Source organism: Netta rufina, assembly GCF_964035555.1.
Source record: "Netta rufina genome assembly, chromosome: 1".
Lineage (NCBI taxonomy): Eukaryota > Metazoa > Chordata > Aves > Anseriformes > Anatidae > Netta > Netta rufina.
The window spans coordinates 163,643,490-163,667,015 of record NC_140123.1 but is presented as its reverse complement, the minus strand read 5'-3'; the positions used below and the strand labels follow the sequence as shown (position 1 = coordinate 163,667,015).

Below are 23,526 nucleotides of genomic sequence, written 5' to 3'. Positions count from 1 at the left end.
ACTTCATCCTTGCATCATCCCAAAGCTTCCGTGTCCTAATCTCCTGTCAAGGGTTTCAGTTCTCTGGGAGGATATTCTGAAGTTTACTTGTTTCACAGGAAGTACAGGAGAGATAATGAGCGTCGGCGGAAGAAATGGTCCCACATATCACCTGAGAAAATCTTGCCTCTGGAGACCAGTGAGACAAACCATGTCAGTCTGAAGGTAAGAGGAGCATGATGCGCAAGGCTAGGTCTTGGATTCTGTCTCCTAAAGATGTGCTGGTGCATTGGCATGCTCCGACTACAGAGCAGGCTATGTCTGTGGTAGGACTGGGATCTGTTAAAGTCACACAGAATCACAGAATCACAGAATTTTCTAGGTTGGAAGAGACCTGAAGGTCATCGAGTCCAACCTCCAACCTAACGCTAACAGCCCTCCACTAAACCATATCCCTAAGCTCTACATCTAAACGTCTTTTGAAGACTTCCAGGGATGGTGACTCCACCACTTCCCTGGGCAGCCTGTTCCAGTGCCTCACAACCCTTTCAGTGAAGAAGTTCTTCCTAACATCTAACCTAAAACTCCCCTGGCTCAACTTAAGCCCATTCCCCCTCGTCCTGTCACCAGGCACGTGGGAGAACAGGCCAACCCCCACCTCGCTACAGCCTCCCTTGAGGTACCTAAAAAGAGCGATAAGGTCACCCCTGAGCCTCCTCTTCTCCAAAAGTGTCACTGCACAGAAGCAGGAGGTGGAGGCCATGGCAGCTGTGGGAGCGGAGTGGATGCCCTACACTTTCTGTGGCATGCAGTGGCACTCCCTAGAGAGAGCCTTATGTGCCTTATGGCACATACTGACATGACTTCTTTCTCTCTGAAGCTGCCGAGTGGGGAGCAGGTGATAATTGCAAGTTAATGATCCTTCTTTGTTTTTAGATTGATGAAGATAAGAGACGTGACACCGCCCAGAGACTGCGCCAAGGCAAATATGACAAGAAGGTAAACTGACCTGAGTATCTATACATTTCCTTCCTCTGCTTAGGAGAGCTCTTGGTGGGAGACATTGCACCTCCTTGGAGTTCAGGAGACAACTCCTTCCTTCTGACCTTGCAAAATGGCTTGAGTTTCTGCAAGGAATAAGCCACATTGGGTGCTTTGCATTTTGCTTTCTGCCAGGAAGCAAAATATCAGACTCCATGAACCCTGGCCTGGTCCAAAAGTGCAGAAATGGAAACAGCACAAAAATCTGACAGATACAGTATGACACCACAGAGATTAATGTATTAATAGAGGATAGGTCATTTACATGTAATTCTTGTACATTCATCTGAGCCGTCTTATCTGCCTGATTAAGGTATACTCATGTTGAGTTAAAATCTGCATCATTGACAGTTCTAAATAGTTCCTATCTATGTGGTAAATCTTTTGAGGGAAATGAAACACCATGTCTCACTAGCTGATTAACTGAAACTCCAACAGCAAAGCAGTAGGCAGTTGTTGCTGAAATATTTCTGTCTGGGCATTTCTTGGAAAAGAAGGATGAATTGCTCTGGTATTAAAACTACAGTTATTTTCCACTGGTATTTTTCTTCAGGTGGTGATTCTAAAGGATCTCAAAAACAGTGATGGTAATTTCACAGAGAAGCAAAAAATTGAACTGAATGAGGTAAATGTTGCACACAGCAACTGGACTCTGCAGGGTGGGATGAAGCCAATGAGTAAAGTCGTTGCTTTTGATCAACAACTCCAACAATCATGTGCTTTTGCATGTTTGTGAGGTGGATGGGTAATGAATTCCTCAAAGTATATCACTTGGTGACCTCTCTCTCTCTCTCTGTGATCTCATCACCAGCTCAGAGTCTGAAGCCAGTGAAGCTGAGGATGAATTAAGTAATTAATGCATTGTCATAAAGCAATGCTAAATATATTTTTATAGCCAATGCCAAAAGACTATGTGCTCTCTTTGCTTGTATCGTGCTAATTCATTAGTAGTGGAATGTTGTAGTTAAATCTTATTACTGAGTGCCAAGTGCAGATCTTTTAGTATAAGTAACTCTCTGCTGACTTGCGCATAGACACTTCCAACATGAGAGATGAACTTGGCTGCAGTATTGCATTTTTTTGAATGAACAATTTTCCTTTTTACATGACACAGTCATACTTTGAATTCAATAAGCTCTAAAATATTTCAAAGTAAACTACAGTTGTCTATACATATGGACAAAGTCCATAATATCATGCAGCATCATTACATTTTTATTACTTGCTCATTTGCTGACTGATTCACAACATTCTGTCTCTCATAATGGCTATTTTGATCAGTTGTGAAGTTTGACTGGAGAGGCAATAATGGCGATTACAGTGAGCTATGGAATTAACTTGCAGAAACCAGCAACAACCACTCTTATCTCCCTAATCCAGAAGGCTCTGGAATGACAAATGCCTTCACTCAGTGCGTAGTCCACACTGGTTCAAAGGGAACTCCTACATCTTATCAGAGCGTGAGATAAAAAGTCCTGTCACACAAGCATCCTTGACCTGTGTTTCTGTACTAACAATGATTGCTTTTAAAAATAGATGTAATGTTTCTGTTCCAGCTTCTACAGATTGATTATTACAACCTGACCAAGTTCTATGGCACTGTGAAGATAGACACCATGATCTTTGCAGTGATTGAGTACTGTGAAAGAGGTTCTCTGCGGGTAAAGAATTTTGCATGTTCCCTTCTACCCCCCACTGGTCAAATTTCAAAGAAAGAAAAATAATCTGCTCTGTGTCTGACTCTCATGCAACAGCAGTGGACTATGCAATTGGTGACAGGTTTCTGATGTTCAGGTCCCTCTCCCTTGCTTATCTCTCCCCAGACTTCTCAGCTGTGACTCTCATCAGCTTGAAGGTTCTCAGCAGCCAAAGCATGCAGTGAGGTGCAAGCAAAGGAGTACAGGCAGAGCTGTGCCCAGGCAAGAGCAGCAGACAGCATTTGTATTGTTTTCCCTATTGGGAGCATATCATGTTTCCCTTATTTTCCAAGCCATAGCTGTTGTCTGTGCTGATGCTCTTGCAGCCCCTGCAGTGGCCCCAGAGTTTGAAAAGACAGAAAAAACAGTATATTCCATATTAATAAGGGACAAATGGTTTAAGGATACAATATGGTAAATCCCATGCTGTAAGGGACAGCATTTTATAAACAGAAGCAGTAAATTGTTACCCACCTAGAGTATGGAAATATTTAGGGTTTATTATTACAAATATTATTTCAAAGCTAATCATGACAGCATGGTTGCATTGGATTTTCTGCAGGTACAAATAGTCTCTGCTTTTGAGTCCATACAAAGACTCTCATCAGTAGCAGTGAACTCTGGAACAAACTCACAGTAAAGGAGTAAAATAACAGCTCTATCCCCAGTTATTTCCTTGTAAACTCACGAAGGCTTACTTTTAACAATGGAAATAACAGTAGCTGGAATTAACTGTAAATCTTTATGATAAAGGAACAGTCTACTTTGAACTTATAAGGCAAAGAGTTAATTGGAAGGAACTGAACTGTGAGCACAAAACACAGATTTCTTTCCCTTCCTCTTACACACCTTACTCACTCTGTCTCAGCAATTTTGCTTTATCAAAGGTTTATCTTGGCTTTAAGAGCAAATTCACTATTTACCTTTAATTACACAAAGCCTCTTTTCTGGAGCCCTCACTTTTCTAGTTCTGTGTAAATCTAAAATTTATTTCATATTCTCAGTCTTCTGAGTCAACTCCCGCTCTAGTGCATGTACTCGCTGTCCTTTTCAGTCCTTGGTTGAAAGGCTGTGCAATACTCAGAACTTGTCTTCTGCTTTTTTCCTAGTGTAGATTAGAGCCATTTTTTTTTCGTTCCCTTACAGGATGTTTTAAATGATAAAATCTCCTACCCTGATGGCACATTCATGGACTGGGAATTTAAAATCTCTGTCATGTATGACATTGCTAAGGTAAGTGGGCTGCTGACAGCGCAACGTTAATCAACCTGTCCTTTCTTGCAAAATGGATCCTCTGGAGAAGAGCAGCAACCAGGAAAGGGTATCTTTCTTTCCTTGCTAGAACTGTATGCCCTTCCACCATTTCCTCCTCTAGTAATAGGTTTAGGAGGCCAGAAGAGCCAGTGGCTTTCAGACTGAAGGAACAGATGGGGGCCAGATTTTCTTTGGGATATTTATAAATAATAAAATATGCCCGAAAGAAATGTGACCCAAAAATCAGAGGGTTACCATTTGTTGACTGGGCTTTGATTCTTGTGACTTCTGGGCAGTCACAAGACCTGAAAAACACACTGTGCTGACTGGCCTCAGGTAAGGAGTGTAAAGGAAAACTTCATTCTTTCAAAATGATGGCATTATTGCAATTTGTACCCAGAGAGAGGATCATTTTTTTATTTTTCTGAACAAGCTCTGTTTATTTTGCATCCTGATTTTCTCACTCACCACAGAGTCTAGTTTCTCACTACGGCAATCCATTTTGGGCAGTGAGGGAAGAAATTCATCCTGTACAGAAACCAAGACGTGCTTTCAGTAACTTTCAGCAGATATTTGCACTTTAGGTCCTTGTAGTAGGAAGAATCAATACACACAATAAATCAAATTCTATTTTTCATTAGAGACTTGCATCTGATTAGCTAGTAGTTAAGGAAACTTTGCAATTCACATATATTATCTCTCTGCTGGCAATGCAGAGATTTAACTCTTCCTTTTGCTAGTGCTTGACTGTTGTCCTCTTCCTATTGCTGGTTTGCAGTTGGATAGTCATTCCATTTCTCTACACACTTCAGTTCTGACATGGTCTCCATGATGAATGACTCCACTGTGTCTGTTCTAAAGAGATATTGAAAATCTTGCTCTTTACTAAAACCCCCTTAATCCAAATTGTCACAGTTTGTTGGCCTTGTTAATGACTTTCAAGTTCAGTTAACGTTCAGCATTAAGTTTCATTTTAAACAGCAGCAGTACAGTTTCCCTTCCTCCTTTTAGCATATCAAAAAAGCGGGATACTTTTTAACCCTTTGCAGTTCACCTTCAGATATTTCCGAGGAAAATGATGGTAGGCACTGGATTTGTTTATGAGAGAGGGGGAAAATCCAAGTCCCTCTGAAGGCAGTGACCAAATATCCAGTGACTGTATGGGGTGGGGCCAGGACTTCAGAACCAGTCATTCACTCCACCATTGGTAATGAGGATGTGGGCTCTGAGGGTGGGTGAAACACTGCATTCATTCTGTGGAACAGCTCCTGAGCATTATTATATTAGCCATGTTAGGAGAGATGGCTCACAAAACCTTCCTGAAAACTTATACATACTCAGGAATATCTGACAACTTACAGCCATTTGGATGACCTGCCAGCCTCTCTTTTTCCTTGACCTGAAGCTGTGATGGTGCCTCTCAGACCTAGCCATTACCATGAACTTCTTGTACTGGTTTTCCCAAACTGCGCCTTTCCTACCTCCAGGCACCCTCCTTTTACTTGATCAGCTTCTTGGTTTACTTAAGTTGCTTCATGGCCTTTCAGCTCCTGTTCCCCTCACTCCAGCACCTGCCCTTTTCAAGCCCTCTCCCATCTCTCTAGGCTGTTAACATCCCCAAAAACAATTCCTGCAGTTCTTTTGCCTTCCTTTTGAAACACTTCTCCCTCTCCACGTCACCACTTTCCAACACTCTGCTTTTACCATTGCCCAAACAGTCTTTGTATTTCCCCTACTCTTCATCTGGCACAGAAGCTGCTGCATCAGTGTTTCTGAACAGGTTAGGTAATTTCTATTCCCTGGAATAGCTAGCCAAGCGATAACTATTCCTAGAGCAGCAATTAGTCCTCTGGAGGTGGTGGGGTAGGCAAAGAGAAAACCATAGATCTGCTCCTTTGCCTTGCCTTGCCTTGCCTTGCCTTGCCTTCCCTTCCCACTCTCTCTAGATCTGATGGCACCACCTGTAGCTACATGGATTTGGGTACATGTGACAAAAGAGACCTGATGAAAGGTCTGCTAAGAAGGCATTGTGGTAATCAAGCCTTGCATTTACTAGTGCATGCATTGTCATTGCAATACTGTTTATTAAATAAGGGGCTGCTGCAGGATATTGTGCAAGGGACTGTAATATTCTAGTGCTGTGTCAGGAAAAGTGTTTTACTCCAAAGTCTCAGTCAGACTAAAGCTTCATAGCAGAGGTTACAGGAGTGCCTCAATGATTTAGAAGTGCTGCACTCACTGAAAGTCAGTATAAATTTTGAAAATCATACTGTGGTATGATTTCAGGTAGCTTTCAGGTAGCTGCACAGCATAGTTAGAAGGAAAGAGGAAAATGTTATCAGGCACATCTATGAGACTTCTGCCTCCAGAAATTGTTAAAAAGAAAGCCCTGGTATAAGGAAATCAAAATCACCTTTGCCTGTCATTTGATGCTGTAGCTGATTAGGAATTCTGCTATAGCAATGGGTATATTTCCTGGTTGATGTAAGCAGGAACAGGAAGAAGGCACAGCTGGAGCAAATAAACCCTGAATCAGGCAAAACATCTTGGATAGTGTCAGCAGGGCTGCATGATAAAAAATGCTTAATCAAGAAACATGCTCGTTGGATACAGCATGAACACAGTCTCTGTAAATTTTGTCAGGGTCTAGACAGGCCCAGGATAACCAGTCCAACCACATTCTCAAGGGATTGCATCTCTTGCAGGCTGCTTGTGTCTCAGACATGCATCTGCTGTGCCCAAAACTCAGCTCATGTCTCAGTGATCTCTTGTAGCACTTAACTGGTCCATTCCCAAGGAGAGAAAGGTACCAAAGCAGAGAAAAAACAGCCATGTCCTGTAGTGTATGCCTGACCACATGATTTATGTAACCCAGATTAAAGTCTGTCAGTTATCATTCAAGAGGATGAGCTGCACATGTAGGAGTTTAAGTGAAAGACCAATCACAGAAGAAACTAAGCAGATAAAACATACCTGTTCTGGCTTCCACAGAATATAGATTGTGATTCATACAGTGAGCTACAGAAAAGAGGGCTGTAGGAAGAAAAACAACCAGCAGGAGGCTGAAAGTAGGTGTGAGCTAAAGTACTGCAGAAGAGAGAGATGAAACAGAATAAAGAATAGCAAGAGGGTGCAAATTAGCATACCTACTTCCTTCCTCATCTTACACCCACTTACTAATATTCTTTTCCTGATATGTGAATCAGTGCTGGCCCTGTGTTACACCTCCATGCTGGCCCAAGTATTATACCACATTCAATGTCTTAGACTAAATGAACCAAATTTGAAGGTGATAAGTAAAAAGTAGCAAACTACACAGCTTTGTACACGTGTGTGTTATGAATCAAGAGTCAGAATCTCAGGACGTACAGCTGAAACTATATTGGCCCATCCTCATGGTACTCACTTCCCAGTTTAGCTCGTAGATAGCTGATATATATGGACTAGTGCAGAAAAAGCTATTAACATTCTAGTCAGAAGACACCCTTATGACTATCTAGTCTGATCTCCTGCCCTATATAAGTCATAGTACATCATCTAATATACATTGTCCCTGCTATGGTCCTCTGCTTTGCGGAAGAGGATCTGCTGCAGTGTTTCTAAAATGGAGTCTCTGGTGAATGGTAATGTTCAGGGATGATACAGACATAAAAAGCAGTTCTTCTTACCTCTGGTGACCATTGGTTGGATGCATAGCTGGAACCATACTTAGTTTGACATTCCAACAAATCTGTACTAGATTCACCAAAAAAACTCATTTATTGTAATTGAAATCAAAGCTTCTGTGGGAGGGAGGAAATAAACTTCTTTAATCCCCAGTTGTGATCTAATCTCATCAAAACCCAAGATGCTATGTCAGGCTTTTGTTAACCAAGAGGAAGGATAATCTTTAGTTAAGACATGATCCTTCTAATGATCCATCCTCATTTCTTAACATTGACTGCTCCTGTGATCTTGGAAAGTCTTCTCTGTAAAATAATACTTTTCTCCCTCCATGACAGGGATTTGTGATTTATGCATGTGTATTGCTGATGAGGGTCATTTAATTACTTGGACACATGCTATGCTAATACTTCGTATTCTTGTTGACTTTGGTAACAGCTGAGTGTCTCACATATAGTCTTGCCTTTTCCCTCTTTTATTATCAATCGCAGGGGATGTCTTACCTGCACTCAAGCAAAACAGAAGTTCACGGTCGACTCAAATCCACAAACTGTGTAGTGGACAATCGCATGGTGGTGAAGATCACTGATTTTGGCTGTAATTCAATTCTCCCTCCACGGAAAGGTAAAAACAATACCCATCTAGACTCTCCTTCATGCTTTCCAACCCAGTGGAATTTTCTTATATTCATAGTACAGTAGGGCCTAATTACATCTTGTACACAGTACAAAACATACAATACAACTTTGTTTCATGTAGCAGCCATCATTACAAATTGTATCTGAAAACTCTTACTTAAATAACACAATGAAAGAGAATTATGAGCAGGTAGAGAAACAAATTAGGCAGTTCAGGGTGACAAGGAAGGAGAAAATGAATTTTCAACTTATATTTGAGAAGATGGAGATGTTTCATATGTGGCTGACATGCAAGAAACATTTTCAGCATCCAAGGGCTTCCCACTAACAGCTCAAATAAGCAGTAACAGTGAGAGAAAAGAATTACATTCAGACATAAGCGTACTCAAGAGTTGCAATGGGAACATAAAAGAAGAGTAGGAAAAGTGCACTGAATGAAAATGTTCTATTCTCTGTTTTGCAAATTTTGCATTTAAATTTATATTATTATAATATTTTAATGTGTTTATTTTATTTCATTGCTCATAAACACTTTGACAAGCAACCACAAAATCTCTGGCTACTAGACTGCTTTTCTCAAAGAAAACTTATTGCTTCACAAGAGAGCTACAGATTCATTGTGGCTGGACGTTGCAGTCTGATATCATAACACTATCTTCAGGGTCACTGTCTGTCTGTTATGATACATCATCAGCATTTCATGCCATACTGTCATACCGTAGCACTATTCTAGTCCTGAGATTCAATAGTGCTTGATACACTAGAGATACAGATTAATAATTTCTGTAGAAAGAAAGTGGTTATGAGTAGATAATATTTATGTCAAGCTCAAAGGCACTTGGGGATTATTTCTGTAGAGTCATGATATCAGGGCCACCAGGAAATATTACAGTCTTCTCATCTGACATCTTGTATAACACACTCCATGTGTCTGGCTCAAGAATTTATGCCTCAGCTCTTTTTATTAGTACTGGCATTCCTTAGTCTTATACAAATGCATGGGCTATTTCTAAGAAGCCCATGTGAGGTAGCTAAGAAAAGCAAGTTCATTGCCAATAAACACAACTTTTTTGGAGGTGTGAGGGTCTGCACCAACAGTGGAAAATAGTAGCTTCAGAAAATTCCTTAACAATTGCAAACTACCACATAAGAGGTTTATCCAACCTGTATTGATGTTAGCCTCTGAAAATAACTGCTAAGTGGGGAAATAAACAGTAGCAGTAGGCTCTGGTTTTGGTATGAACATAAAAAATTGAAAATGGCTATGCTGAGAAGGATCACCCTTCTCAGTTACTTTTCTCAGTTACTTTCAGTCAGGTTACCTTCAGTAAGGTTACTTTCAGTCACCTTACTCAGTTACTTTTCTCCCTTGCTCATTTACTTTTTCTCCCACCATCATCTGTATTTTCAGACCTGTGGACAGCTCCTGAGCACCTCCGTCATGCTGATGTATCTCAGAAGGGTGATGTGTACAGCTATGGGATCATTGCCCAAGAAATCATCCTACGCAGAGAGACTTTCTACAGCGGACACTGCCGAGACACCAAAGGTAAATCCACAAATTTCTCTTCCGCTGTAGCCCTGCAGGATGTTGTAGCTGTAAGAAGCCCATTCCCCACAGGTTTTTGTGAAAAGCACTGTCTCTTGTAGGTGCTTGAACCACTCCTTTTTTCACTGTGTGATGAACGAAGAGCATGTTTGAGGGATATCATTGTGGGGCAAGTGTCATTATTCTTCCTGTAAATAAGGTTTTTATTGAGTTTTCTTGCTCCTTCTCCTCCCTCTCCCACCTCTGCCACAGCATTACAGAAGTTAATATTATACAGAGCTGTCCAGACTTACTGTAGCATTTAAAGAATCAATTTTTTCTATTGAGTTGTGCCCTACATTGTGCAGTAGTAATTCACTAAAACTAGGCATCACAAATCAGCAATGTAAACACAGTACAACAAAAACTCAGCAGCATGACATGAGAACAGCTGGCATTTAAAAACTGGCAATTCAGACTTTATTCCAGCCTGTCAAAGTTAACTTTAGCAATTTCTCTTCTGTCAAAAATATCATCTTGTAGTGCACCCATTAAACCCCATTTTGTGCATTTTGTGACACTATGGCTAACATCCCAGACAGTCCAAGTGTCCAGAATCCATGCATTCTTATCTATTACAACATTACAATCACCATAAATGCATGTGGGTTTGGGATTTTCCTAGTGATAGTTACCAACAACAAGTTTAGACATTGCCTTTATCTCTGAGTCATCCTGATATATCCGCCTCACATCTAGAGCAGCAGCTGGCCAGCCTAATAGCTCTTTTCCTGAGTAACATTTCAGAATAACATCTGGGCCAGGCTCATCATCCCACATTATTGCAAATCTATGTTCATATCCGGGAAAATACAGTATTTCACATCACCAACTTTTTAATATAAAAGCAGATCCAAGAGAGATTAGAAATGCCGGTTGCCCTTTGACCAAATTCTTCAGGACTTTATGCTGTGTGACGCATGGTCTCCTGAACTGCATATGAATAAAAAAGCATAGAGAAAAGAGATGTCCTTCTACTCCTTATCTTTGAGAAGAGGCTGCCACAATCCTCATGAATGCAAGGATTTTACAAACATCCCCAAAATAGATGGAGAAAGGAAAGACTAATGCTTTTCCTTCCTGATTTTGACTTGCAAAGCAAATCCATAGCAAACTGTATTCTTTTAACTGTATTCTGAGCAGTTATACTCTGTCTGTCTTAGCCTCAGACACTATGGTTGTCATGTTAGAAAAACTGTCCTATTCAAATAGCATTAATTTAATCCGTCCAGCTGAAAGTATTTTTAGCAATTCTAGGTGCAGGCTGTCTGCCGCTAGAGATGGTCACACATATCAACATGTTTAGTAAGATAGCAATAAACCTTCTGGGCCTAAAACCCAGTAAGTCCTGTGTTGAGTCTGGATTCAGTGTAACTTTAAAAAACAAACAAACAACTACAACAACTAGTTTCCAAACTTCAGTGAAAATATTAAGTTTTCCATTGAGTAAGGAGATTGTTTTTCTCCCTGAAGCTTTTTTCTTAAAATCATTAGTGGATGTCTAAGCTATCTATTGCTGTTTTAATTTTCTGATGTTATTTGCAGGTTTTGATTCTGCAATTTGAGTAAACATGTTCAGCGTGGTTTAAGCAGTTCATCAGATTTCATGTAACAGAAAGGGATGACTTATTAGATATTTCTGAAGTGGCTACTCATTTAAAAGTCTGGATTAATTCATTAGCCAAGAGAAATCAGCAAGAGGGTGGACCATACTTACTCAGATATCTCCGAAATGTGTTTATGGCATCATCGATCCTTGGAAGACAAGTAGCTCAGGCTTGGGGTGACCATTAATTTTCAAATATCTAAGATAAAAAGAAGGGAAAGAATACCAAATTAGAGTCATTGTAATAGGTAAGGAAACATCCCCGTTGCACATTAGATTCATTTGTTATTAAGTCTCCTGCAGAAAGTCTATCAGAACTAATATGAAAGTCTATCAGAAATTAATCTCTGCAAGTTAGAAGACATGATATTGATAACTTGGGACAACTGATACAACCACTTCTGCAGCACTTCACTGGCAGCAGCAAAGACTCTTTGAATTTTAAGTTTAAAAAACTCTGTACCTAGCCTCCATCCACAAATGGGAAAATTGAACTCAATTTTCAGGTACTCAGCTAATTCTCTCTGCAAACATGCATTGATTACATGTTCATCTGCAAACATGTATTGATTAACTTAACATATAATACTATTTTTATTAATGAGTGAAAAGAAGTCCCACAAAGAGGATGAGGATGCAAAACTGGATTTATAATGTATAGAAGCAACTAGGTCATAGTCCTCTTCACTGACTGCTTTGTGAGACAGCTGTTAGCCCAGCTGTTGCTCCACTCTTCTGCAGAAACACCTCATTCACTGTTCAAGACTGAAATCTTGTCATGTACCAACACTCAACTCACGTTGCCTCCTTGCTCCACTACTTTCTGCCACTGGCTAATTGCAGTGTTGCTAATAGTTGTTGTTACTTCCTCTCTCAGGTGTATGTGCAGCATGGAAATTTAACACATTCCTCTTGCATACATGAGGCTTACAGAGGTTCTTCTGTCTCTTAGTCCACAGGAGACTTCTTTCCACTTTTGGAGATTCTTAAAGTCTCCTACTCCTTCTCTAGTCTGTAACTTCTGTACTGCAAAGCTGGAACCTACTTCATCTTTTTAGGGTGATCATGCACACTAGGCATGCTTGGGCATCCCTAGCTACTCTAGACATACCATCACAATTACAAGCCTTCCTCACATCATTATATGCTTTCTTTGGCAAAATTGTCTCCCAAATGTAATCACACATTATTAATATATGTATTTCACACTTGCAGTTTCTCTCTCTTCCCTAGAGGTCAAAAAGTGCTTCTCTTTATGTACTCCCTCTCTCCAGAACTCTGGAGGTCTGGAGGTGAGGGAGAGAGAAATTTTTTGCTTTAGTTCTCAGTCACTGTGGTTAAATTGCTCTGCAAAAGCAGCCTGCATTCTGATGTGTTCAGAATCCAGATAACTTTCATAGAATGGATTTCATGAATATGAGTACAAATGAGCTAACAACTGCAATGTTTTTGTATCATAAATATTAATATCCTAGTTTTAAGGAAGCTGAGCATCGAGAGGATGACTTGAACTGATCTGATGAGAATTGTGGTTCTCCACACTTTTGATCAAGTTGCAGTATTCTAGTGGGCTCCTAGCTTTGTTTTTTACTATAGCTATACTTTATGCTGAGAGGCACATTAATAATGCCTAACTTTAATTTGGGAAGATGCCATAACCATGTCTACCGTGACCAATAAATACTCATGTACATTCCTATTCATTTTGCTTACAGGGGCCTTCAAGCCAACCTGTTTTGATCTTGTGCCATTTATTTAGAAAAGCTTCAGAGCTGAAATTCACATCAAAGAGAAAGGAACTGTCTTCAAGGCTTCTGTTTGAACAGTGACTTGTAACACATCATAGGACGCTATCCACAAGGAATGTTCTTTTTTTTTTTTTTTGATTAAAACTTTGCATCTTTTTTCTTGCTTTAGAGAAACTTTACAGAGTGGAGAGCGGCAAAGGAGTGAAGCCTTTCCGACCAGACCTTGCCTTAGAAACAGCGGGAGAAAGAGAGATGGAAGTAAGCTAATAATTAACTAAGCCATTTTCTGGGTGAAGGATAGAAGTCCTGGCCAAACTAGTGCTCATGATCATGGGAGGATGAAAGCTATGCACATTTTATGCCAAATGCATTAACCTCATGGGAAGAAACAGTATTCTACAGTTGTTACCAGTGAAACAAAACACAACTCGTGAACATTTTTTCATCCTTCTTTAGTGTGTTCTGTACAGCATCACTTTAGTTTTCTCCTAGTGATGGTTTAACAGCTAATACATGTGTTAAAATTAGATCCCTTATGAATTTGCACATTTCATTAGGTTGGTTATCATGGAAAAAAAAGCAAATGTGTCAGACAATGTTCCCACCTCTCTTTCTGGAATTCCCTAAAAACTACATTGAGTTTGGATGAGTAAAAGAAGGCCTTAAAATAAAAAGGGAACAAGTATTTATTTAGTTTAGCACAGTCTTAGGGCTATGATCAGCTAGCTATATGATAAGGAGAGTGTTATACTGCTATACCATAAGGAGAGTGTTATATTGATATATGAAACATTACTTATCATCATATTGTGAGGCTTGTGTAACTGTGTGTGGGAAAACAGCAGTCTGACCTGCATATGAAAGGATTCAGGATGGATTAGCTTTCTGATATACTCACAAATACATTGTGTTGCAATAATTCAGGGAAGAACTATCATTATCTTTTGAAAGTGCTCTCAAATAGTAGTATAGTAGTACTGCTTACTTATCTTTATATTACAGTGGTGTGTCTTTTGAAATCTGGTATTATTCCAGAGTGCTAGACTGATATATGGACTTTAAATAATGCATGAGGATCACAAGGGATAATATCTCATGGAAACTGGTGGCAGTACTACACATTTCACAGAGGACTCATCTCACCTACCTTTAGACATCTAAGAGCTGTTAATCTCAATCTGACCTAGTCACCATAGGTCCCTTTTACATTTGATAGAGAGAACACTCATCCAGATGACTACTTGGATCTATTGTATATTTTTAGTCCAAGATGCCTTTCTCTCTACTGATTACAAATATTACCTAGGTTGACTATGGTATTCATAGGCATCTAGCTTTTAAACATCAAATTTATGAGTGGGATTTGCCTCAAGTAGCTTTAGAAGTCTCCAGTGCACATATCTCTATTTGATCTGTTTACTCCATAGTCTCTGAAAAGAAATGGATACTTACATGGTGCCACTCTTCTGACCTCTTCTGGATAGGTTTAATATGGGATGAATCACATCTCAAATGTACCTCTTTCCATAGGTTATATTGCCCCTAAGGCTTCTTGCTCAGGTGCAGATGCAGACATCAACATACTCAGTAGATGAAACCCATAATTTTTGGCTGAATCACCAGTTTCAGAAAAATCCCAAACTCAGGGTATTGGAGATATAATTACCACAGCATTTACCTCCGTGTCAGTAGCCATACCTGCCACGAGTTGCAAGACAGGATCTAGTTATTTGCCTTTCATTTATGTATTGAAATTTCAAGTGAAGAGCATGTCACTAGACACTACAGAGTTAAGTTTAAGATGCCTGCATAAGTTTAAGATGTCCTACTCATAGATTCATAACAGTTAGTCATACATTTCAATATGTTGCTAGTCAAGAGTAACTGGAAATTCCCTAATGATCTAGTGCTGTTTAGCACCATTATCCTTGTATACCCACTACTCAGTTGGACTTCCTTAAATTTTTGTTTGAAGGTATATACACTGGTCAAGAGCTGCTGGGAAGAAGATCCAGAGAAAAGACCTGACTTTAAGAAAATTGAGAGTATTCTGGCTAAAATATTCAGGTGAGCATCAGAGACTCCATTTTTCAAGATGCTCCAAACTCCTTCTGGGCGTTAGAAAGCTTGTACTTTTAAGTGTGTAAGCTGATGTGAATATGGTTCAATCAGTAGAAAAAATGAGTGTCTTCACTTAGACTTACTCCTTGCCAGAAAATTAGGGGAACACATGCATATGCATATGTACATATGTGTACATGTGCATCTATGCATGTATTAGCTGAGTGAGGGTGAGATGATCGCCATACCTCAAATTGGTACATTGTGAAAGTTGCAAGCTGGATAATTAGAGATTCAAGACATTCAAGTAATTCACCCCCTGTCTCTAGTCAAGAGTTGCATAGTGAGTCATGTTGTCCAAGTTTCGGGAAACGAAGGCACATAAATGTTTGGATGATGATTAGAAAGTTTGGATGAGCTGGGTTGTGCCATAAATGAGTTCAGATGGTCCCAAATTAAGCTGACTAAAAGTGTTGGGTTGTACCTCATTAGAAGAGTTAATTACAGAGTTTTGTAGGTATAAAGTTGTGGGATAATAAGGGCTATACCTGAATAAACACTATGAAGTTATACAGACCTTTCACCTGGCCACTGTTGCCTTGTTCCTAAGAGTTTAGCCTGAATTGATTATTTAGATGTCCAAACAGTGAACTTTTAATCACTTCTCTTGGGAAATTACTCCTCAGTTTTTAAAGTTCTCTGTATTAACCAACACTAACAGTAATCACACTGTGTCATTTTACATGGGGAGAACAAGGAGTCCACCTCATGAAGGGTCATGCATGATAGTGTGTCCCTGACATAAAGACTTATCTAAAGTAAGAGTGGCTTTAAAGTCCAGTTAGACAGAGCACTAATCTGAATCTTCCAGCCTGGCTCCATCTAATTTCAGACTACTCAGACAAACAGGAGTTATGACTAGCTCATGTTACCCTACCTCTGTTTCCAGTTTAAGCTTAAGTTTATGGCTGGAGTCTGCAAAATCTCGTAAGCAACACTAACCTATGGGCTGCTAATTGTTCCATTGAATTATTTTGTCTTTTACAGACTTACCCCAAAATTGTCTTAATTCTTCTGGCTAAAGTCCCCATTTAAATATTACATGCAGTTTTCTACCCATCTTCTTTAGCTTCCTCTTGGGGATCTGAACTTGCTAGTTACTTTTTACAAATGAATGTTCATGTATTACCCAGGATAACCTGGACTTGACAATATTAGCAGGGTGAAGTGATTTGAAGGCGCTTTAAGAATTAGCAGCAGTGACAAGCATGGACCACAGACTTTTGATTCATAAACATAAGCTCTCCAAGCAAGAAAAAGAATGATGTGCTTTAAGCACTTTGCATTCTGACTACATGGAAGTTAAACACTGGAGTTTTCTACTGGTCATTTCTTGCCTGCTTCAACAATATACTTCCATCATCCCTTCTTGTTGGCTCCTGTGCATTTCTGTTATTTCCAGTAACTACCATGGCCAGACCAATGAAAGCTACATGGATACCCTGATCCGGCGTCTACAGATGTATTCCCGGAACCTGGAGCACCTCGTGGAGGAGAGGACAGAGCTATACAAAGCAGAGCGAGACAGAGCGGACAGGCTTAATTTCATGTTACTTCCAAGGTTAGTATTGGCCAGCAGGATTTTCACTGGAGTTTTATTTAAATATATCACCTGATTCTTGGAGAGTGAAGGTTAGGATTAGTATTAATCTTATATTTCTTCAATTTAGAGAATGAAATGCTACTGTCTAATCTGTCCTAATCTGTCCTAATTCTTCCCACTTTAAAGACAAAATGCCATATTCAGGAGTTGCCATCAATTCTCACAGTACCTCTTCTGTCTCTCTGTACTGCTCATTTGAGGACAGTGTGTAGCTACAGGAAAAACATGACTTTCTTTGCTTGGACAGAATCACAGGCTTTCTATAGACTTTGCTTCCTGGTCTGATTTTCCATATAGGTCACTGGAGCATAGTTTGGCAACCTCCCTGCCTGAGGCTCCAATTCCATTCGGCATGTGCTTAGAGTTAAAAAGATTTACTGATTTGATGCCTTAATTAAAATAAAAAATAAAAAAAAAAAAAAAAAAAAAAAAAGGAAAGAAAAAAAGTAGGATCTTAGATAAACTTGATCTGATGTACAATTACAGTGTAATGATCAAAGCCAAGGAAGAAAAACATCTCAGTTAGGAAGCCAGTGTAAAGTATCTTTGGTCATCCATAAAATGTATTTGCCTAGAAAAGGATGAAACTATGGTGAGGACATCTTTATTCACTTCTTCTTAGGGTTAATAGTGTCAGATATGTTTTGCTAACATTTTATCACAACAGATGAACGCTTTCATGCTTGTGTGTACCACCCTAACCCATAAAATTACATGTCCTACTTGAATGTTAGAAACACTGAAGAAGTTTTTTTTTTGTTTTTTTGTTTTTTTTTGAGTAAGAATGACTAAATGAGTCCTTCTCATTTTATCAGTGTATTGATCTGTTCAACAACTTCGCAGTATTTTGAAATATTGAAAACTTAATTTTACATAATTATTGTAAATTCATCATTGTAAGCATGGTATAGGACAAGTATTATTGATATTGTAATATTGGTAATCCCAGTAATTTTGGTATAGCATACATTAAGAATACTAAAACTATCATGGTACTTCATTGCTTGTTTCAAGGGTATTTATCTTGTGAGGGTATTGATTTTGTGACTCATCTGAAAAGACAGAGTCTGTTCAATCCAGTTTTGGGAAAAATTTGAAATGATTTGTCTGTGCAAGCTGAGAGACAAGGAACCCGTTTCCTTCCACTCTTTGTTGTTCTCACCACTCTATTACAATCTTCATTGCATGTGAAATATAGCATTGTGCAATACCTATATTTTATGGGTCTCTTTCAGTTATTGTCTTTTAATATCTCAGTAGGAACAAGTATTTTCCTGGAGTTAGAAATGCAAGAAAATACAAGTCCCTCTGAACAGATATTGACTGTCATGGTATTGAATTTTTGTTCCATAAAATTATCAGACTATGATATCTCATCTGAAATCGGGATGAGTTGATGTAATTATCAGGTTGCAATTACTTCTGCATTGGGGAAACAGAAAAAAAGATGTCTGTTCTTACTTACTGGGAACAAAAGTGCAAGTGGAATGTGGGGCTACAAGTCTGCAGTTTCTGAATTTCAGTTTTAAATTTGACACAACTTCCTAATTTCTGAACTTAGCCAAGAAGCTCAGTTGCTTGTGTCTCAGTTTCCTCATCGCTATGATCTTAGCACATTTGGATTTTGTAATTAACTAATATTAGTAAGTGCTTTGAGGTCCCTGGCTGAAAGTCATTATGGACATCTAAAATGCTATTACAGTAGAAGTTTTCAGCATGCTATTTGATGTTTCCTACCCAGAAAGCTACGATGTGGTTGAGTTGCGTGAGAAAATACCTTTAATGTTAAACACAGAGTATTCATCTGTCTTCCTGCATTCTCTATTTCCACAGGCCAGTAGTAAAATCTTTGAAGGAGACTGGTCTGGTAGAGCCAGAGCTATTTGAAGAAGTCACTATCTACTTCAGTGACATTGTTGGCTTCACCACACTCTGCAAATACAGCACCCCTATGGAGGTGGTAGATATGCTGAATGACATCTACAAGAACTTTGACCACATTCTTGACCATCATGATGTTTACAAGGTGATTAGCTCCTCACTTTTGCTCAGTTAACAACCAGAGGACAGAGAAATCAAACAGGCCAAGATTAGCAATTTCAGTATGCTCGTGTACCAGCTTACATGTATAGCAAACTTTATATACCAGCTGGTCACAAATTCCTTAATTTAAATGCTGTGTACAGTTATAAGCATTCATATACCAAAAAGGCGTCAGCTACCTTAAATTAAACAATTCTGCTGGCTAAGGAAGACATGTTTAATCATGAACAAGAGGATCTGATAAAAACTTTCTGCTCTCAACTAAATATGCGTTTTGCTATGTCTGCAGGTTGTGACTTCTAATTGTGTTTTCACAGGTAGAGACCATTGGTGATGCTTACATGGTGGTGAGTGGTTTACCAAAGAGAAATGGCAACCGTCATGCAGTTGACATCTCCATGATGGCTCTGGACATCCTTAGCTTCATGGGATCCTTTGAGCTGCGACATCTGCCTGGTCTGCCTGTTTGGATTCGCATTGGAATTCACTCTGGTACACAGTGGTGCTAGCTCAACAATGACAACATAGTCTCCTTGCTTTTGAACTTAATAGAATAGACATCTATGGAAGTTGTGGTAGCACATCATAAGCAACTGCTCTCCTCATGAAGAATCAGGTTGAAAATAATGTTCCCGGGGGGAAGAGTAAAAAAAGTAAATAAGCCACTAGTTTGCTCCCCTATAGTGCAATAGCCCATATCCATTCATAGTTTAAATCAGTAGCTAGGAAAAGCAACTGCCATTGTTCCTGGTTTGATTAAGTCAATTGTAAGCCTTTGAAGATTGTTCCTCCCTGACCAAAGCGGAGATCAGACATGGCCAGATATGCTTGTCTGGCCACAAAACACAGGCCTGTGTCTTATGATTTTGGAGACAGAACTTCTGACTGAGTCCATGTGGAAATCTGTGTTTTAATTAATCCGTAATTTTTTTTTTTTTCTTTTTTTTTTTTTTTTCCTCAAAGGGGAACTGCAGATAGCTCAACAAGCCCAAGGATTTGGGGAAAATTTATCTTTTCATTTTTGCTTCTTTCAACAATAACGTGAACACCAGCTGCCAGGGGAGCAACATATGAATGAAAGCAACTGAGGCACTAGGATACCCCTTGAGGCACCAATATGAATCCCCTCCATAATAATGCTTTTTCTCTTTTCCTCTTGCTTCCAAAACTGACAGTATCTGTATTTTTTCCTGCACAGAAATTGTGTTTAGATACAATTAATACTGTGCAGCAGCATCCTCCTTATGTTCTTACTGGATTCTGCAAGCTGAATACAGCTAGGCTGGGTTTGAAAAGGAATGGGAGATGGTCAGATACTTTAGTGGTAGGAAGCATTGCCATCGGTGAGGAACACATTGCTCCAGCAGTGCTTTGCAAAAGGGAGAGACATCTTTCAAGTAAATAGCATCTCGACCAACCTTTTTTTATTCTCTGCATCCCACTCCTAGGTCCATGTGCAGCTGGTGTGGTAGGAATAAAAATGCCTCGTTACTGCTTGTTTGGAGATACTGTGAACACAGCTTCACGGATGGAATCCACTGGCTTGCGTAAGGATTTAGGTTTATCTGTTGGGTAACAGGACCAAAGGCTATTGGTTAGTTTGTGACTGAAGTGTCTGTTTTCAGCTCAGAACAATTTGTTATCAGCTCACAGATGTTTTAAAGATGAAGCCCTATTTGTTCTGATTACCAATTGTTTCACTGTCCTGTTGAGCAATGAAGAATTGTTCCTTGTTCCTGTTCCAGCCCTGGTAACAGGGAGTACATAGGCTGTTTTTTGCTGTCTAAGTTCCTCTGGAAGATATGCTACTGATGTATTTAGGATTTAATTTTACTGTATGAATTTTGGATTTTAGTTCAACCTAGAATTGTATTACAGCTTTGTTGTGTAAATATGCCAACTGCATATATTAAGTTGAAGCAACTACTTCTTCAACTATGCCATTAGGGAACTGTGCCAAGAGCTGGTTTGTCTTCCTTCTGCCCAGTGTCTTCAGAAGCTATTCCCTTTATAGGATACCTTTCAATTATTCTTTTTCCCTTTTGGTATCTAAACACTAGAAACACATTTTCAGGTTGAACTTTCACTGTCTATTTAATTTTTAGCTTTAAGGATACATGTAAGTGGTTCCACAGTTGCCATCCTGAAAAGAACAGACTGCCGATTCAAGTATGAAATGAGAGGAGAAACATACTTGAAGGTAACCTTTACCATATGCATGCAGAGAGAAGAGGAACACTATAAAAGTATTATATAGCTGAGAGTACCCTGCTACTTAACAGCTGGGAAAACAAGGATTACAGATCAATTGGTATCATAATCTCTAGTTGTTGAAGACACTTCTGTAGAGACAATGCAAGCAATGAAGAGCTGCCCAACTTGTAAATAAAGTAATGTAAAGGTGTGGAGAATAAATGAAACATACTATTTATATCAGAGAATTATAGAGTGATAGTAATAGTGAATCAGTCTGGTGGAAAAGAAGCTGAATCTATAGCTAATTTGCTCTTGCTCTGATATCTGACTGCCTACCTATCTATTTATTTCAGTCTGTGTAACCAGGCAGATATATGTACTTGGGAGCTAATGGCAGGTAGCACAGCTCATCTCTCCCATGGTTTCAAGGTCATGGAACAGGGTGCATGGAGTGCAGCTGCATCTCACCCATTATTCTTCTTCCTACGTCTGATTTTTAATCCTTTGCTGTGAGCATCATTTACTGAAAACAAGCAAAGGCAAACACAACAGTGTGCAATACAGAATTATTTAAGTAAATGAACTACAGGAAATTGCAGTCTAATCCCTAAATTGTGCTTTCTCTTCTTTGTCATACCTGTTTAGGGCAGAGGAACTGAGAATACCTACTGGTTGACGGGTACCGAGGACAAGGAATATAATCTTCCAACACCTCCTTCTGTGTAAGATGGTCCTTACATATGACAAGGGAAAAGAAATTCCCAGCCTTTGCACTTTAGGCTTAACTGTTCTTCCCTGGCACTTGTTGCTTTTTGTTTTTAATAACACTCAGTTAGCCTTCAGTAGTTAGAAGGCTTAACATTATATGTTAATGGATGAATCCATTGCAGAGATAAAATTTTCTGCCCATTTATTCCTATTTATTTCCTACCTAAGAGAAAAGAGATGGCTAAGAGAAAGATAAAGGTTTGCTCAAGACATTTGCAAAACAGAAACAATCAAAATTTTAATATACTACAGAATCTCACGAACTTTTTTTTTTTTTTTAGTTGCAAAATACAAGTGTTTGTCTCTGGGCTAAGCAGGAAACAGTCATGCCTATTTCTATGCTACATCTCTTTTGTAATCTCAGGACTTTCCTGAATTAAAATGATCAGTTGAGACTATCAGAATTATTGAATTGGCAGTTCTGGAATTCAACTGCTGAAAAAAATACCTCTTAAGCGGGATCACTGCACTCAGTAATGTTTTTGTTTTCACTTCCTCATATAGGCTGTGACTCACAAAATTGCCCCTTAAAATTCTCATATGTACAGTATTAAAGTAAAAGCCAGGCACACTGCAGAAATTTATGAAAACTTGGCAACTCTGTTACTGAAGACCACCTGAAATTGAATAGTGGCAGTACTGGTACCAGTAATGGTGTTGAAAAATAGAATCTACTTTGATTGGGAGTGAATCTAATTTATATTTTTCTTTTCATGCAAAGACAGTAATCTATACTATCTGGATTTTCATTGACAATGATACACTATAAGATAATGACACTGCCACAAATCCCCTCTGCAAAGACAGTAACCCATACTATCTGGAAAAATTACATGTAATTCCTGAGTTATATTCCCAAATCCAAAACCTGGATTCTGCCTACACATTGTATCAGTCGTGTGTGATAACACGAAGATAAAAGTGGGATAGAAATGTTTGAAAAACATTTGAGATCTGAGGATCACTAAAAACATGCAAATCAGTGACTTTTTTTTTCATCCCATTGCTTTCAGGGAGAACCAGCAGCGGTTAAAAGATGACTTAGCTGAGATGATAACCAATATTCTTAAGAAAAGAGAAACGGAAGGGTTCAAGACACGGCCAATCTCACGGGTAGCAAGCTACCGAACAGGTACCCTGGAATACCTTCAACTGGCCAGCACAGAGAATTCTATGACATATATTTAAAACTGGACATGTAGTATGACTCAAAAAGCTGCAGCAACTCTCTTGAGTACTTCATGTAAAGGCTGGAGGCTTATATTCTCAGTTTATATTCTCAGCTGGAGAGGAAAGAAAATACCTTTTCAGGCATACTTTCTACCACTCAAAGGTGATAGTACATCTAGCAGTACGTCAAACCTCTCTTCACTGTGATGTCCAAATTGTCAGATGACTCAAGAAGGACACATACAGTCTGATTTGAGAGAAATGAAAATACTTACACAAGTCCTGAAGATGGTTTATTGTTCTGGTTTGTGTTTTAAATGTGATAGCCTGTTCAATAATCCACTTATGAAAATATTCATAGCCAAGTCTTAATTTGTCATGATTTTTAAATGTTGTATTTAATTTGTCATT

General features: G+C 39.1%; 1 protein-coding gene across 1 annotated transcript in view; it reads left to right on the top strand.

The window, feature by feature from the left end:
* The window catches only part of GUCY2C (guanylate cyclase 2C), a gene marked incomplete at both ends in the record, with an annotated part of 44,071 nt that extends 20,938 nt beyond the window's left edge, over positions 1–23,133 (top strand). The window contains 16 exons of the mRNA XM_084305959.1: positions 99–204; positions 916–978; positions 1,574–1,645; positions 2,577–2,681; positions 3,864–3,950; positions 8,126–8,258; positions 9,684–9,821; positions 13,384–13,472; positions 15,190–15,281; positions 16,738–16,896; positions 18,772–18,964; positions 19,299–19,473; positions 20,430–20,528; positions 21,087–21,181; positions 21,823–21,899; positions 22,959–23,133. Coding sequence (XP_084162085.1) covers positions 99–204; positions 916–978; positions 1,574–1,645; positions 2,577–2,681; positions 3,864–3,950; positions 8,126–8,258; positions 9,684–9,821; positions 13,384–13,472; positions 15,190–15,281; positions 16,738–16,896; positions 18,772–18,964; positions 19,299–19,473; positions 20,430–20,528; positions 21,087–21,181; positions 21,823–21,899; positions 22,959–23,133 — 1,858 coding nt within the window. The remainder of the gene's footprint in view (positions 1–98; positions 205–915; positions 979–1,573; positions 1,646–2,576; positions 2,682–3,863; positions 3,951–8,125; positions 8,259–9,683; positions 9,822–13,383; positions 13,473–15,189; positions 15,282–16,737; positions 16,897–18,771; positions 18,965–19,298; positions 19,474–20,429; positions 20,529–21,086; positions 21,182–21,822; positions 21,900–22,958) is intronic.
* Between the last annotated feature and the right edge of the window lie 393 nt (positions 23,134–23,526).